The 14,588-nt window shown below is 37.5% G+C and overlaps 1 protein-coding gene across 1 annotated transcript; it reads right to left on the minus strand.

Moving 5' to 3' along the window:
* Positions 1 to 2,693: 2,693 nt before the first annotated feature.
* On the minus strand, positions 2,694 to 8,335 carry LOC5575654 (fumarylacetoacetase). The gene is made up of 4 exons (XM_001655750.2): positions 8,072 to 8,335; positions 7,893 to 7,976; positions 3,226 to 3,961; positions 2,694 to 3,129 (listed from the first exon to the last, which is right to left on the minus strand). The coding sequence occupies exons 1-4, from the start codon at positions 8,153 to 8,155 to the stop codon at positions 2,786 to 2,788; spliced, it is 1,248 nt and encodes a 415-aa protein (XP_001655800.2). The 5' UTR covers positions 8,156 to 8,335; the 3' UTR covers positions 2,694 to 2,785.
* Between the last annotated feature and the right edge of the window lie 6,253 nt (positions 8,336 to 14,588).

Here is a 14,588-nt window from a genome sequence, read left to right on the forward strand (position 1 = left end):
TTTGGAGCGTCTTGCTGGGTAGTGCTTTGTGAAGCCCAAGCAGGACAGTTCGGTTTTGCGTCGTCCGATTGATTTAGCTGACGGATTCGCGCGTTTTCGTTGCCGGAGAATTTTTTTCCCCCTGTTTTGGAGCGTCTTGCTGGGTAGTGCTTTGTGAAGCCCAAGCAGGACAGTTCGGTTTTGCGTCGTCCGATTGATTTAGCTGACGGATTCGCGCGTTTTCGTTGCCGGAGAATTTTTTTCCCCCTGTTTTGGAGCGTCTTGCTGGGTAGTGCTTTGTGAAGCCCAAGCAGGACAGTTCGGTTTTGCGTCGTCCGATTGATTTAGCTGACGGATTCGCGCGTTTTCGTTGCCGGAGAATTTTTTCCCCCTGTTTTGGAGCGTCTTGCTGGGTAGTGCTTCGAGAAGCCCAAGCAGGACGGTTCGGTTTTGCGTCGTCCGATAGAGTTTGTTGACGGTTTCGCGCGTGTTTTCGTCGCCGGAGATTTTTTTTTTTCCCTTTGTTTTGGAGCGTCTTGCTGGGTACATATTTGGGAAGGCCCAAGCAAGACGGTTTATTTTCGGGACGCCAAGAAGTTTTGCTGTCAGTGTCAGTTTTGTGTTCAGTCGAGAATGGATGGCCAACTGGTGAGTTCGTTTCATGCTTATGATAACACATATTTTCTTGAAAGCGTAACTTTTATGTAATATTAAAACAAACTTTGTATGGTTTGTCACTATAGGTGTCGGCATTATGCTTTTTTCTTATACAATTTGAATATACATATATTTTTCTCTTTTTGACATTATTAAAAATTATCCTTTGAATTGTTCGACATTGTGAATGTTGACGTATTTTCTAAAACTTCTACCATATCGAGACAAAATGCACAGTAATACTCATATGTAATTTTCAAACAAACTATGTATGGTTCGTCACTACAAGTGTCGGCATTATTCCTGTTTCATATAAGTTAAAATATATACATGTAATTTTCAGTTTTCGTCATTAATAAAAACGTCTTTTGAATTGTTCGACATTATAGATGTTGACGTAATTTTTCCAAAAACTTCTCGAGACAAAAATACAAAACTAGCTTTAAATACAAGTCGTATATTTCCCCCTTGTCCATGGATCGCATCACCGACCAGAGGTGACTCCCAGATCTTTTCCTTCCTCACTAATAAACACCCTTCCCGTGGTGATTGTGGAGATGCAGAGGTATTCTCGGTCTCTAGAAGCAACAATCATTACACCCTAACATTCCTTCCCCATCCCAACTGACTGTAAGGACTTGGCCGGCGCCGTTATTGATCAATAATATTAGATCTGCTAAAATTGCACTTCGAGAGTAAGCGGAAACTCCCATCCCTTATTCATTTGGATCGTAGTGCAATTCTTACCAGTTCCGATCAATCACGGAGTAGCAACCATTGACATGTACAGTCAGTTTATGCTATGCTATGCTATGCTATGCAAAACACCCCTTTCTTTTTACCTTTATTTTTGTAATAAAAAAAACTTTGAATGGTTGGACACTACAAGTGTAGACTTCCGAAAGGTTCACTTTATTCAACAAACTTTGGATGGTTCGTCACTGTAAGTGTCGGCATAAGAATAGGAGTGTTAGGAATGTTTCATTTAGGTATTTGTTCAACAAACTTTGAATGGTTCGTCACCCCAAGTGTCGGCATAATCATGTTTATATCTCACAAATAATTATTTATCATGGTCTAATTGCTTATCAAAGTGAATCCTGTGACCCAACGATCCTCCCCATTAACAAACATCCCTCCCAGTAACCTTTGTGGAGATGCAGAGGCAAACACGGTCTCCAAATAGCAAAGGTTACACACTAACATTCCTTCCCTCAATCCCACCTGACTGCAAGGACGTGGCCGGCGCCGTTATTGACCCTGTATAAATAGAGGCACTGAATTATGCACACTGAAGAAGATTATGGCCAATCCCAGTCAAACTTCTAGTTGATTCTTTGTGCATTTTCACTGACTTCGGTCAATCACGGAATAGCAACCATTGATATGTGTAGTCAGTCTAAGCTAAGCTAAGCTAAGCTATATGTTTAGGTTAAGTTAGGATAAGTAAATTAAAAACGTTATTTTTTTTCCTCTTATAAGCAGGTGAAATCAACTTACCTGTAAAAAAATCTGAACTGCTACGGCAAATGAAATGTAATATGTTGTTTACAAAATGTTAATAAAATCTTAAATTTGTTTTACCAAATTAGGATGATAGTGTTGTCAAATAACACAGAACACCTAGATATAAGAAATAAATGTAATGTTTGGAATAATACTAATAAAGAAATTTAAAAAAAGTATAATTTTATTTAAATTGTGAGAAAGGAAATTTACATTGCTAATGCAGGTTGCTCACAATGCCTCGTTAACCATACATATATATATTAATTTATGCTCATAATGACCGTAATCCTTGTTTTAATATTGAATCTTTAACTAACATGTTCAATACGATGGAAAGGACCTGATGTAGTAGTTACAACACACGCCTCTCACGCCGTGGCGTCCCAAGGACCTAGAATCGAACAAATCCCATCCCCGAGATAGTTACTTATGACTTTGAAAGTTATAGTGACGACATCGTCCACAAGGTACCTAAGTGAAACCGTTGATTCTAACCGTTCTAATATAGAGTTTCAGTGATAATATCGAGGCAAGAAGAAAAAAGAAAATTGTTCGAAATAATAGATCTGCATTTACCCTTTTATTAATCTGGTTGAGGTTGAGACATCATAACAGTAACAATATGAAGACCTTTCGAATTCTATTCGAACGGTTTTGCTGGTAGTACTACTCCACTGCACGTGCCAAAGCCTATTCTCACATCGTCGTTCTGGCAGTGACCACGAATCACCACTTCATCATTGTCCTGTAGAAATTTTCTACTTTCTCCACCTAGCAGTTGAACCTGTTTAGTGCCCTTCCAGCTCAACTCCAGCATTGATCCAAATGAGTCCGACGCATCGCCACTGATCGTACCTGATGCCATCAAATCGCCCGGGTTCAAATTACAGCCAGTAACAGTGTGATGCGCGATTTGCTGCAACGCTGTCCAATACAGGTTTTTATAGTTGGATCGACAGACAGTAGTCGAGGCACCTTTAGCGGCTGTGGAAGAAATAACAAATAATGATATTCAAATTTTTTCTATCGCCACCCGGCAACAAACCGGTTTGACGACACACGGACAAACAAAATTCTTACGCTTAATGTCCACTTCTAGTTTGATGTCGAAGTTGAATTTCTGCTCGTGGCGAAGGTACGGGAATGGTTGAGGTTCTTGAGGGAAATTTTCCACCTTGTATGGTTCGAGCGCTGCTACTGGCACAACCCATGGTGAAATTGTTGTTCCAAGGTTCTTGGCAGTGAATGGTCCCAATGGCACGTATTCCCACTTCTGAATGTCTCGAGCGCTCCAATCGTTCATCAGCACAAATCCGAAGACACGCTTAGCCGCTTCTTCGGTTGTAACACGTTCACCAAGTTCAGTTGGAGAGCCTCCGACAAAGAATGCCATTTCCAACTCAAAGTCAAACAAACGGCACGGACCGAATACCGGATCCGCTCCATCAACCGGCAGGGTTTGGCCAAATGGTCTGCGGATGGGAGCTCCCGACACGACCACTGAACTGGCCCGACCGTGATATCCGACGGGAAGGTGCTTCCAGTTGGGCATCAGAGCGTTGTCTTTGCCACGGAACATGATTCCGACGTTAGTTGCATGGTGGATGGACGAATAGAAATCAGTGTAATCGCCAATGTTGGCCGGCAAATGCATTTGTACGGAAGACAACGGGACGAGGGCTGTACTCTGAAGATTCGTATTCTTGTGGAGCTCCGATCCCTCTAGTAGCAGGTTTTGGGTAATGCGCCGCACTTCGCTCCATGCTTCGTACCCGAGGGACATGAGCGGATTGAGGACGGTTGACGTCAGAGCATCCTGTAATGTATGGAATATGTTGAATATGTAAAAATCGTTTATGAATATCATCTGTAAAAGAAAAACCTGGTAGCCCATAACCTTGATTGCAGATATTTTAAGAGAAGAATTATTCAACTTCAAAGAGAATCTCAATGAGCTTGAAATTCGTATGAAAAAACGAGAAAATTATGTCACAATTACATTCATTTTTGGCCATAGGTGGTGCTGTAGTTGAATATTTGTTTTCCTCAATTCGAGCATTACCTCTACGAGCTCCGCCATGTAACTGTCCGGAGATTAAAATCCCCAGGGGATCTTCTAAAAATTCCATTGAAAATTATTCTGAATTCGTCTTGGAATTTCTTCAAAGTCTTCTCCTGGAATCACTCCGCGAACATTTTTAAGGTGAAACAGTTTGGAATCAACTTCTAAGATTGCACCAAAACTTCAAAGGCACAAATCTCGCGAAGAAAGCATCCTACAACAGTGCACTTTTTATTTTGGCTTTGTGCACTAGCAGAAAGCTTAAAATAGGAAGATCAGGAACATTTGCCAACTATTCCTCCAGTTTTGTGCCTTTGAAAACGTGAGTAGGTGAAGAAGTCGGCCATTGTGCCGGCCATCTTCGCATTCCGAGATGTTTCACCTTAAGAACTCTCTCAAACATACCTCTAAGTATTTCCCAGGGCCACCACTATGGATTTTTCCAGAGCCGTTTCTTTGTATGGCAAGTGTCTTTCCAAATTACTCCAGAAACTTCTGCAAGGAATTTCCGTGGATTCTTTCAGGTACACAGGGATGCTTTGAAAATTTCTCGCGTAACCCTTCAAAAGCAATGAGAGATCCACTCTCGCTTTCTTTTTTCATAACAGTGCAATACTAAAGCTTTTGTAAAGTATTTTACTATATATCGAAAGACAATGTACTTGGCAAGCGTTTCGTACAAATTATGCAAAAAAGAAATTAATGTCACGCTATTTAAGGTATTCCCGACAGAATGTCAGAGGCAATTCATCAATAAAAATGTGTATAGAGATTATTCAGAATTTTGTGCAGGAATTATTGTACAAAATTGGAAGAAATCTCAAAAGAAACCTTGGCGGAAATTCCGGAATAATTCTTTGAAAATCTATTCACCAATTATTAGTTGTACTCCCAAATGAATTCCCAAAAGATTCCAAAGGGTTACTTGCTGCAGAAAATCTCAGAGTAATTTCATCGTGTAATTTTTGAAAGAAACCCTCGTAAGAAATCCAGTGTAAATTTATAGGAGAACTATCGAATTCATGAAAGTATTTAAAAATCAAATTCTTAGTTTACTCAAAAACATTGAGCTCGTTTGTCTGAAAATTGAAACTGCACAAGCCCTTCAAAATTTGTATGAGAGTTACTATGGGAGAAGCAAGCAATTTATTCAACCGGTCATAGTGTTTTCCTCCTATGTGCTCTTGAAAGTTAGTGCTAGGCTGATACTGTTGGATACATTCCTCATCTACAACTTTGCTGAAGACCGTATTCAAATCGGACGTCTCAGTAATTAGTTATTGATTTTTTTATGAATTGAAAATCTTTGACTTTATGCTTGAGCTATAATTGAGCTGCTCTGCAGGCATCACTGGATATATGCAGTAAAACATAGTAGCCATGGTTTGTATGTGCTACCTTTCACGCCAAATGCAGCAATGTTGCCTGTTCAGAAGATAAATGAGCACTATTGAAGAATTTCCGATTGGATGTAAATCAATACGAGAAATTGAGATGTCCGATTACATCAATTAATTGATTCTCACATTAATGTCTAGAGCATTCATGAATCCTGCTGATTCTTCCTCATCTCCTGCTCCTTCGCATAATAAAAAAAATTCTCCTATCCAAACCATTTTATATCCAAAACCACAAACTATTTTTGAGATTTTCATTCCAGAAATCATCGAGTTTTAGTTCAAACATTTCTTTTCTCAGATTTCTTGTGAAATACTCTATGACCTGATTTCTATAAGACGGGGTTGGTGGTCTAATGGCTATCGCTTCTGCTTTGCAAGCAGAAGGTCGTGGGTTCAATCCCAGGCCCGTCACTTCACATATTTGTAACACTCTTCCTAATAGCTGTCTTTCTCTGTCTTTCTGCGTCATTATGGCGCAAACATTATCAGTTCTATCTATCGCTAGAATTGAATATATTGACTTAACCGCTTACCACAGTGGTATCCATACGGTCGAATACCTCATCCATCACTAACAAAACACTCTTACTTCCAAGGTAGCTGTGGGAAATGCAGGAGATTCTCCTGTTTTCTAGTAACAACGGCTAACAAAAATTAACTTCCTTCCTCTCCCCGGTGGACATAAGGACGGCGCCGTTATCAATCGAGAAATATCAAGGGTAGTGTTATTGTACATTGAAGATGGTAAAAACAAGCTAAAACCCAAGCTTCATTTGAGTGATTCTCTGTGCAATATCACTATCCTGATTGATCACGGAGTAGCAACTACGAAGTGTATGTTCCATCAGTTGATCGTTGATCGTTTGAATACTCTATGACCTGATTTCTATCCGTTGGCAGCTGTTCCGAAAATATTAGCGCATTTACTCAAAAGCACACGCGGTGTTTCGCAGAGGAAAGGGACAACCACGTTATTGCTCTCTATTTACTTCATTCTTATGGGAGATAACATTACGGTATTTCATCAAACGCGGATGTTCCTTTGCTGAAGCATTCGCCGTGTGGAATTTGGAGCAAAAACGCACCATTTCCAGCGGATCAATCATTGCATTTTTTTGTATTTTATAACTATTTTAAATCTGCGTCTTTTCTACTCTGCAGGGATTTTTTTGGGCTGTTTGCCAATCCGACTGGATTGAAGCATCGTAAGCTTGAACCCAGTCAAAATGATAGGTACGTAAGCACAGAAAGACTTAGATTCATATAAAATTTAGCTCATCTTGAGAAATTTTCGCAATATCATCTACACACACCAAATTTATTTTTGTGATTGACTTAGCCACTTAGTGAAATTGTCTACTGTCCCTGAGAGATTTCAAAAGTTTGGTTCAATATTTTCTACCTACATTCAAAACTCCAGCAAGATCTCGACACTCCAAAAATTGAAATTCAATCCATAAGCGATAACCGTTTGCAATCAACAAGTATTCTGCATTAAGACAGTGAATTGCTGGTTTGAAGGGGCTTAGGGACGAAAGCTCGAAATACGAAACGTCGAAAGGACAAAAAGTCAAAAGACAATAGGTCGAAATAACAGAAATTCGAAAATGATTTGCTTCCATCTTTGCAGTAGAGTTTCGACCTTTTGTTTCATATTTCTTACTCTTCGATCTTTTGTCTTTTGACCTTCTATCCTTTCAATGATTCGTCTTTCGCCTTTTTGTCTTAGATTAGAACCAAACAAATATTATAAATATTATAATTATAGGTAAAAAGCACCAATATTCGACTCATCACTAATTTTTCGACCGATTCATACGGTTTTGATCTGCTTTGCACGAAAATCCGAAAGTTGACAAAGATTTTTTGTGGGCCGAAAATTAGTGCTTTTCTCCGATTATAATAATTATTTAGTCATGTATGTCAAATTAATGAAAAAAAAACTATCGCTGGGTAAAAATTGAATGCTATTCCTACATCCGATTAAGACAATAATCTAGGCATATCTTTTAGGTAAAATAGTAAGCTATTAACATATATAATTGTTAATACATATTATTCTATATCTCTTCATTTAGAGATTCAGTACCTCATCAGAATCTCTAAACGAGTATACATAAAAGATTTTTGCGGCGTACGATATGAGAATGCCACAATATGGTTGAATGCTAAGAGCAAAAAGTGATTAAATAGTATTAGAATAAAACAAATTAAGCGCGTGCCGATCATCGGTTGGCTTTATATGGCATATCACCATCAAGTAAAAAAAAAACTACAACACTTACATGGAACTGCACGGGGTAGAAGCTCTTCACAGCACCCAGGTCCAGAACATGCTCTCCGATAGCGACTCCTAGGCGGTGACGGGACTGGTTTCAGGAATAAATAAAAAGAAAATATGCAGCTCGTTAACAAACAAATATCTGACCTCTAAGCACTTCGTTTTGAAAGTCATTATACTTACATCCTCCTTGGTTGAGAACACACCGTAGGGCAGATTCTGGATTGGAAAATCACTATTTTCGGGTACGGTGACAAACGATTTCATGGCTCGGAAATTATTACTTCTAACCAGCAAAATCAGTATTAAAATCAAATTGGTATGAAACCGCAACTCAATGGTGATAATAAGATGGATAGCGTCAACGAGAACGTTGTATCTTGTTCCGCACTCAAAATGAAACTGAATATTTTGGAGATGCTTGGTCGCGTTTATCCGGCAACAGGTTGTTGTTGCCTCTAGTCGGTTTGCTTTGGGATTAGTATTTGTTATAAGCAATGTGTAGGTTTCTGTATGATATACTCGAATGTTTTTATTGCGGGGTGATAATGTACACACCTCCTTGAGCAATACATTTGAGCTAGCTTCTATAAAACATGGAGCGAATATTATCAAAAATTAATGATTGATAACGCTTTCGTACACATTTAGCAAACAGTTGAAGGCAAATGTATTGCCAAGCAACAAAAATTATTTTATTAGGCTCAAGCGTTACGGCTTATACAAAAAAATATGATTTTTCTTACAAAAAGCGTTACGTGGGGGGAGGGGGTCAAACATTTTCAATTTTAGCGTTACGTAATACATGGATGCCGCCAAAACAGCTTTTTATAGTACGTTACTTTAATTCATTGGATATTGTAATCATCAGTGATATCAATACTTCAAGTTGTTGGCTTAACGCATGTCCAGACATTATAACATCTATGTTTTACGAATACATTACAAACAATAACTAGGAACACCCATGGGCGTGGCCATGAGGGTAGGGGAGGGGGCATTCCACCAGAATCTGCCAAGATTATCGATGGAAACATCCCATGATTTTTTCAAGGATTCGATCAGATATTTCATTAGGAACATCTTCAAGCATTGCCCTAGGCGGGGATTTCCCAAAGAAAATACTACAAGGATTCTTCAAAGTAATTTGACTTGAGCAGTTTTTGGTACATTCCTAAGAATTTCTTAATGCATACTTCTTGAGTTTCTTCAAGGAAATTGCAGAAGACTCAAGATTATTGGAATTGGTTAAACCATAAGTTCCCAAACTTTTCGAGTGCGCGACCCACCTAGTCGTCTGGCAAATTCTTCGCGACCCACCAGGTGAAAAATGTTGATAAATTAGTTTTCCACTGAAACTTTTGAAGTCTATCGTTACTTCATTGGAAATGACATGCACCAAGAACGTTTAAATTACAGAGTTAACGATGTTGCTAACATTTCAGTGTTACTAATTCTCGTTCAATTAATATTGTTCACATCGAAATATTAAATTTCACAATTAAATTTCACCATAACACAATTTTAATGGATATATAAACTTTACATAGGATTTTAGGAGACAAGAAAGAATGTTTTTCTTAACTAGAAAGTTATCTATTTTGTGATATTTTGATAGTTAATTTTTGCTGAGCTTGAAATTTTAGTAGGTCGGATAAATGTATAGATTTGTACTACATTTCTGTTTCAAATTCCTGAAACATACAGTAAATTTAGCAAAATTGAAATTTGAAATATTTGTTCAAAGAGATTTATCACTAATACTGGGAGTTCATAGATTTTTAATGACTTGACTTGGCTTGGAATACATGAAGCATGAGTACGATTTCATTAAGCAAGCGATTGTTTGGAACAAAATATTCTGACAACTTCAATTTTCTTTTCAAGTGTCTTGATTATCAGTACATTATAAAAGTTTTTTTTCCCGACCCATCAGAGACCAGCTCACGACCCCCCTGGGGGTCGCGACCCACAGTTTGGGAAACTATGGGTTAAACAATTACCCCTGTATATTTTTTCAAGTGCTCCTTGTCAGAACGTTCTAGGAAATGCTCCATGTGATACATATAAAAAATCCTATGGCGATTCCTATAGAAATTTCTACAGGAAATTTAAGGTGCAAGCAACCCCCCCGCGAAGTGACAGATAACGCAATTTTCACGTACACTGAAATGAATTTTATTGTAGAAACTACTGAATCCATGGTAAAATTAAGAACTGTACCAACGATTTTCAACCGACTACATTAATCTGTTAACTCTACCAAAACATAGTCAACATCACTACACAAGAAAATTTCTTCTGTTGATTTAACCAGAGTTGTAGTATTTTTGACTAGAAACATTCTTGATTTGAGAAGTTTAGCATCATACTTTTGTGTTGTACGGTGGGTGTCACGGATTGAAATACAATGCTTTGTAGTGGATGCTACTATGGACATAGTCAAATTTACTGCACTGCTCAGTGATTTTTACCAGATTATAGTAAACTTAACAGATTGTTGTAGTCGGTTGAAAATCGTTGGTGCAGTTCTTAATTCTACCATGGATTCGGTAGATTATACAACAAAATTTGTTTGCGTGTACCTACTTGCAGCGTAAATAATGGGACCATCCACCGCTGCCGGCACGATTTTCCACTATGGGAGATCGTAAATTTGTTTTGTTGTTGACGGGTGCCAAACAACGAATGGAATGAAATGAAATAAGGGCGAGTCTGATTTTTTCTTCATGCAATGAGAATAAACTTAATGAAAGCACCAAGTTTTGACACCAAATGAATTAAACGCGCATCAATTCGTTCGGGGCAAAGATTGAATGACTTGTTAGTGCTTAGTTTAGCTAGAAATGCTGTTTCATAAAGTGATAATAGTACATTTATTTTTGGCGAACATGTTTTATCGCTTAACGGAGTAAAGTTATCGGGCGCGATTAGTTATTTTGCAACATAATTAGTCACAAAACAAATTTTGTGGGAAACTTTTATGCCCTCAAAAGAAGGCGCGGCCCGTGTTATAAAAAAAAAATATATGAATGGGTTTCAATGGGATCAAAAGCGAATTTTACACTTTTTTCTCATACTCACTCTAATCTAGAAATCCTTTATAACAGAGATTCGCGGAAGCTGACATTTCTGTCAAAGTGTGAGCCAATCGAGCAGCGTGAGCTGTCAAAGCGTGAGCCAAACGAACATGCGTTATGTTTGTGTTGAACTTTTCTTGAAAAGTAATGTATTCTGCTTGAAAATATATCGGTAAACACGGTGTGTTTCGTAGAACAAGTTTATTACAAAAAAAAAATAGGTAAGTCTGAAACTTCTCCACAATAAAGTCTAGGTTTCTCGCGTTCATTTGCTGCTAAAACCAAAATAATCGGTCGGGGGGTCCAGAGTAATTTTTTTTTTGATTTCGAGTGACTTGCACATATGTTTGAATTTGCCTATTTATGTACATAACATATTTGCCTATAATGTACATAAAATTGGGGCGGTTCAAAATTTAAAAAAATGTTTGAGAATTCAATCTCACATATGTTCCTTACTATCCTTACTATAAAAATAGTGTTCTGTGAAATTCGCAGCTTTCCAGGTGGTGATTTAAGGTGGCCCAAAGACAATGTAGGTTTATATGGAAATTACTATGAAGAAATTTTGAGGTATGTTCCAAACACGCTTGTACTTTAATGTAAGTACAAATTTATTATCCCATTGTAAAAGCTCATTCTTGAAATTATAAAAAAGAAATATGCTAAAGAGAGAAATTCAATTCGACAGATAGCAGAAAGATATTCATGAGTTTGTTTGCTATTATTTAGCTTAACCCCTCTACCGGCAGCTTCATTTTTTCAGCACAAAAATATATTTGAATCGCGATAACTTTTTTGTTTCTCTATATTTTTCCACCATTTTTTCACAACTTCTCAAAAAACTCTTCTACTTTTAGAATATATGTCGGTATTGACCATTGGTCAACTTATTTTAAAAATATTTCGGTGTTCCTTGGGGGACCGACACTTCCCATATAAAATTTCAATATGATATTTTAAGAAGTTTTCAAGATCTCGTTACGGCTAGAGTGGTACCAAAAACATAAAAGCTCATTGCTCAAAAACAGTTACACCGATTTGTTTAATTTCTTCACAATAGACTTTCATCAAAGTTTAGATTTGAAAAGCGAATAACCGAATATGAGAAAAAATCTGTAGCCAGAGATAATTACGAGAGTTATGGCTATGCGTCGGTCCCCCAAGGAACTTTGGAATATCTCCGAATATAGATGACCAATGCTCAAAACCGATACAGATTCTGAAAATAAGAGAGCTTTTGAGAAGTTGTGGAATTTTGTTTTCAAAAATATTGAGAAACAAAAAAGTTATCGCGATTTGAATATTTTGAAAAAATGAAGCTGGCGGTAGAGGGGTTAATATGGGGTTATAGTACTGCAAACAAGTACAAAAATCCCAAACCCATTTTAGCCTCATGATGTTAGTTTCTGATCTTTTCATAAGCACTGTGCCATAAAGAAAGTAACATAAAGAATATAAGATTTGAAACTTCTCAAATACCATCCAAATTAGCGTATTTTTCAGCACCATGGGGCAAGTATATTACATGCCTTATAACAAGGTTTATCACATGCAAAGCCCTCTACTAGTTAATTCGAATAACTGATTGTGTTGTTTGAAAGGCGGATAAGTCACTTTTGTAACGAGTAAAAAGAGAAATCTCGCATAATTTATGATCTCGTCCTAAAAGCCATAGCTTGTTATAACTGAGCAAACGAATAGATTTACACTTTATTTCACAATGCTACGACGAAGAGAAGATCCTCCCTGTCTCCCAGCGGTGACAGTTTTTATTTTGGTCCGTTTATTTGCTTAATAACAACGAGCTACACACTCGGTTATCACTGGTTTTAAGGGTGAATATACATAGAAACCAAACCTCGATTTTTCAAAAGCACAAGTCTAGAGAAGCAGACAACCGCTGGTCGCTGGTGGCGACTAATCAATAAAATGTTCAACGCAAAAGGTTGTCAGGTTCTCAAGATACAAATCTACAAACAAGCTCTTGAAAATTCGAGGTTTGATATCGATGCATCTTCACCTATTAAAAATATTTCCTAAAAACTTCTTACATCATTATGACCAATTTAAGTACGATTTTCAAGGTTTTTCGTGGACAATAACTAAAATGACGTTTGAGACAGTTTTGCAATTATGCGTATATCATAGCATAGCATAGCATAGCATAGCATAAACTGACTGTACATGTCAATGGTTGCTACTCCGTGATTGATCGGAACTGGTAAGAATTGCACTGCGATCCGAATGAATAAGGGATGGGAGTTTCCGCTTACTCTCGAAGTGCAATTTTAGCAGATCTAATATTATTGATCAAAAACGGCGCCGGCCAAGTCCTTACAGTCAGTTGGGATGGGGAAGGAATGTTAGGGTGTAATGATTGTTGCTTCTAGAGACCGAGAATACCTCTGCATCTCCACAATCACCACGGGAAGGGTGTTTATTAGTGAGGGAGGAAAAGATCTGGGAGTCACCTTTGGTCGGTGATGCGATCCATGGACGACTTATATTTAAAGCTAGTTTTGTATTCTTGTCTCGAGAAGTTTTTGGTAGAAGATTAAAAAAATACGTCAACATCTATAATGTCGAACAATTCAAAATAAGTTTTTATTAATAGCGAAAACGTAGAATTACATGTACAGGTCGGACTCGATTATCCGGAGACTCGATTATCCGGGATTCGATTATCCGGAATTTTGGACTCGATTATCCGGAATTTGTTTTTTGATGTTCTTGTTTTTAATTTTTTTTTTTGCATAAATCTGTGATAATTTGGTATTGCAATATACAATATGAATAGTTGGGCAGTTTAGAACGTATTTATGAAAAGGGGGGTTTCAAAAAGTGTTTTTTTTTTGTGTATGCTGGTCAAATTTTGTTTTCCTTGTAAAAAACCCTACTCTTCCTAGAAAAAAATTCTGGCTATGCCACCGCATCATATAAATAAAATAACAAAAAAAGATAATATTTCAGTTCTTTTGTCGAAGATTTCAATTTTTTCTTAGCGATTCGATTATCCGGAGGATTCGATTATCCGGAGTGAAAAAAAATCGACACTCCGAACAATCGAGTCCGACCTGTATATATTTTAAATCATATGAAACAGGAATAATGCCGACACTTGTAGTGACGAACCATACATAGTTTGTTTGAAAATTAAATATGAGTATTACTGTGCATTTTTGTCTCGAGATGGTAGAAGTTTTAAAATATACGTCAACATTCACAATGTCGAACAATTCAAGATATTTTTAATAATGTCAAAAAGAGAAAAATATGTGTTTATTGAAATTGTATAAAACAAGCATAATGCCGACACTTATAGTGAGAAACCATACAAAGTTTGTTTTAATATTACATAAAAGTTATGCTTTCAAGAAAAAATGTGTTATCATAAGCATGAAACGAACTCACCAGTTGGCAATCCATCCTCGACTGAACACAAATATATCTTCGCACTCACACAGTGCGAACAGAAAAACTTCTTGGCGTCCCGAAAACAAACAGTCTGGCTTGAGCTTTCCCAAATACCTCCCCAGCAAGACGCGCGTAAAGAAGGAAAAAAGAAGTTCTCCGGCAACGAAAACACGCGAAACCGAGAACAAAACCTATCCGACGAC

This window comes from Aedes aegypti, chromosome 2, assembly GCF_002204515.2.
Source record: "Aedes aegypti strain LVP_AGWG chromosome 2, AaegL5.0 Primary Assembly, whole genome shotgun sequence".
NCBI lineage: Eukaryota > Metazoa > Arthropoda > Insecta > Diptera > Culicidae > Aedes > Aedes aegypti.

Bases quoted from the DNA above. Each gene is read 5' to 3' on its own strand.
- LOC5575654 (XM_001655750.2), bottom strand. From the start codon at position 8,155: ATGAAATCGTTTGTCACCGTACCCGAAAATAGTGATTTTCCAATCCAG. The intron at 3,962-7,892 runs GTAAGTGTTGTA...CATACATTACAG, and splicing joins TCTACCCCGTGCAGTTCCAT to GATGCTCTGACGTCAACCGT. The intron at 3,130-3,225 runs GTAAGAATTTTG...TTTCTTCCACAG, and splicing joins ACTAGAAGTGGACATTAAGC to CCGCTAAAGGTGCCTCGACT.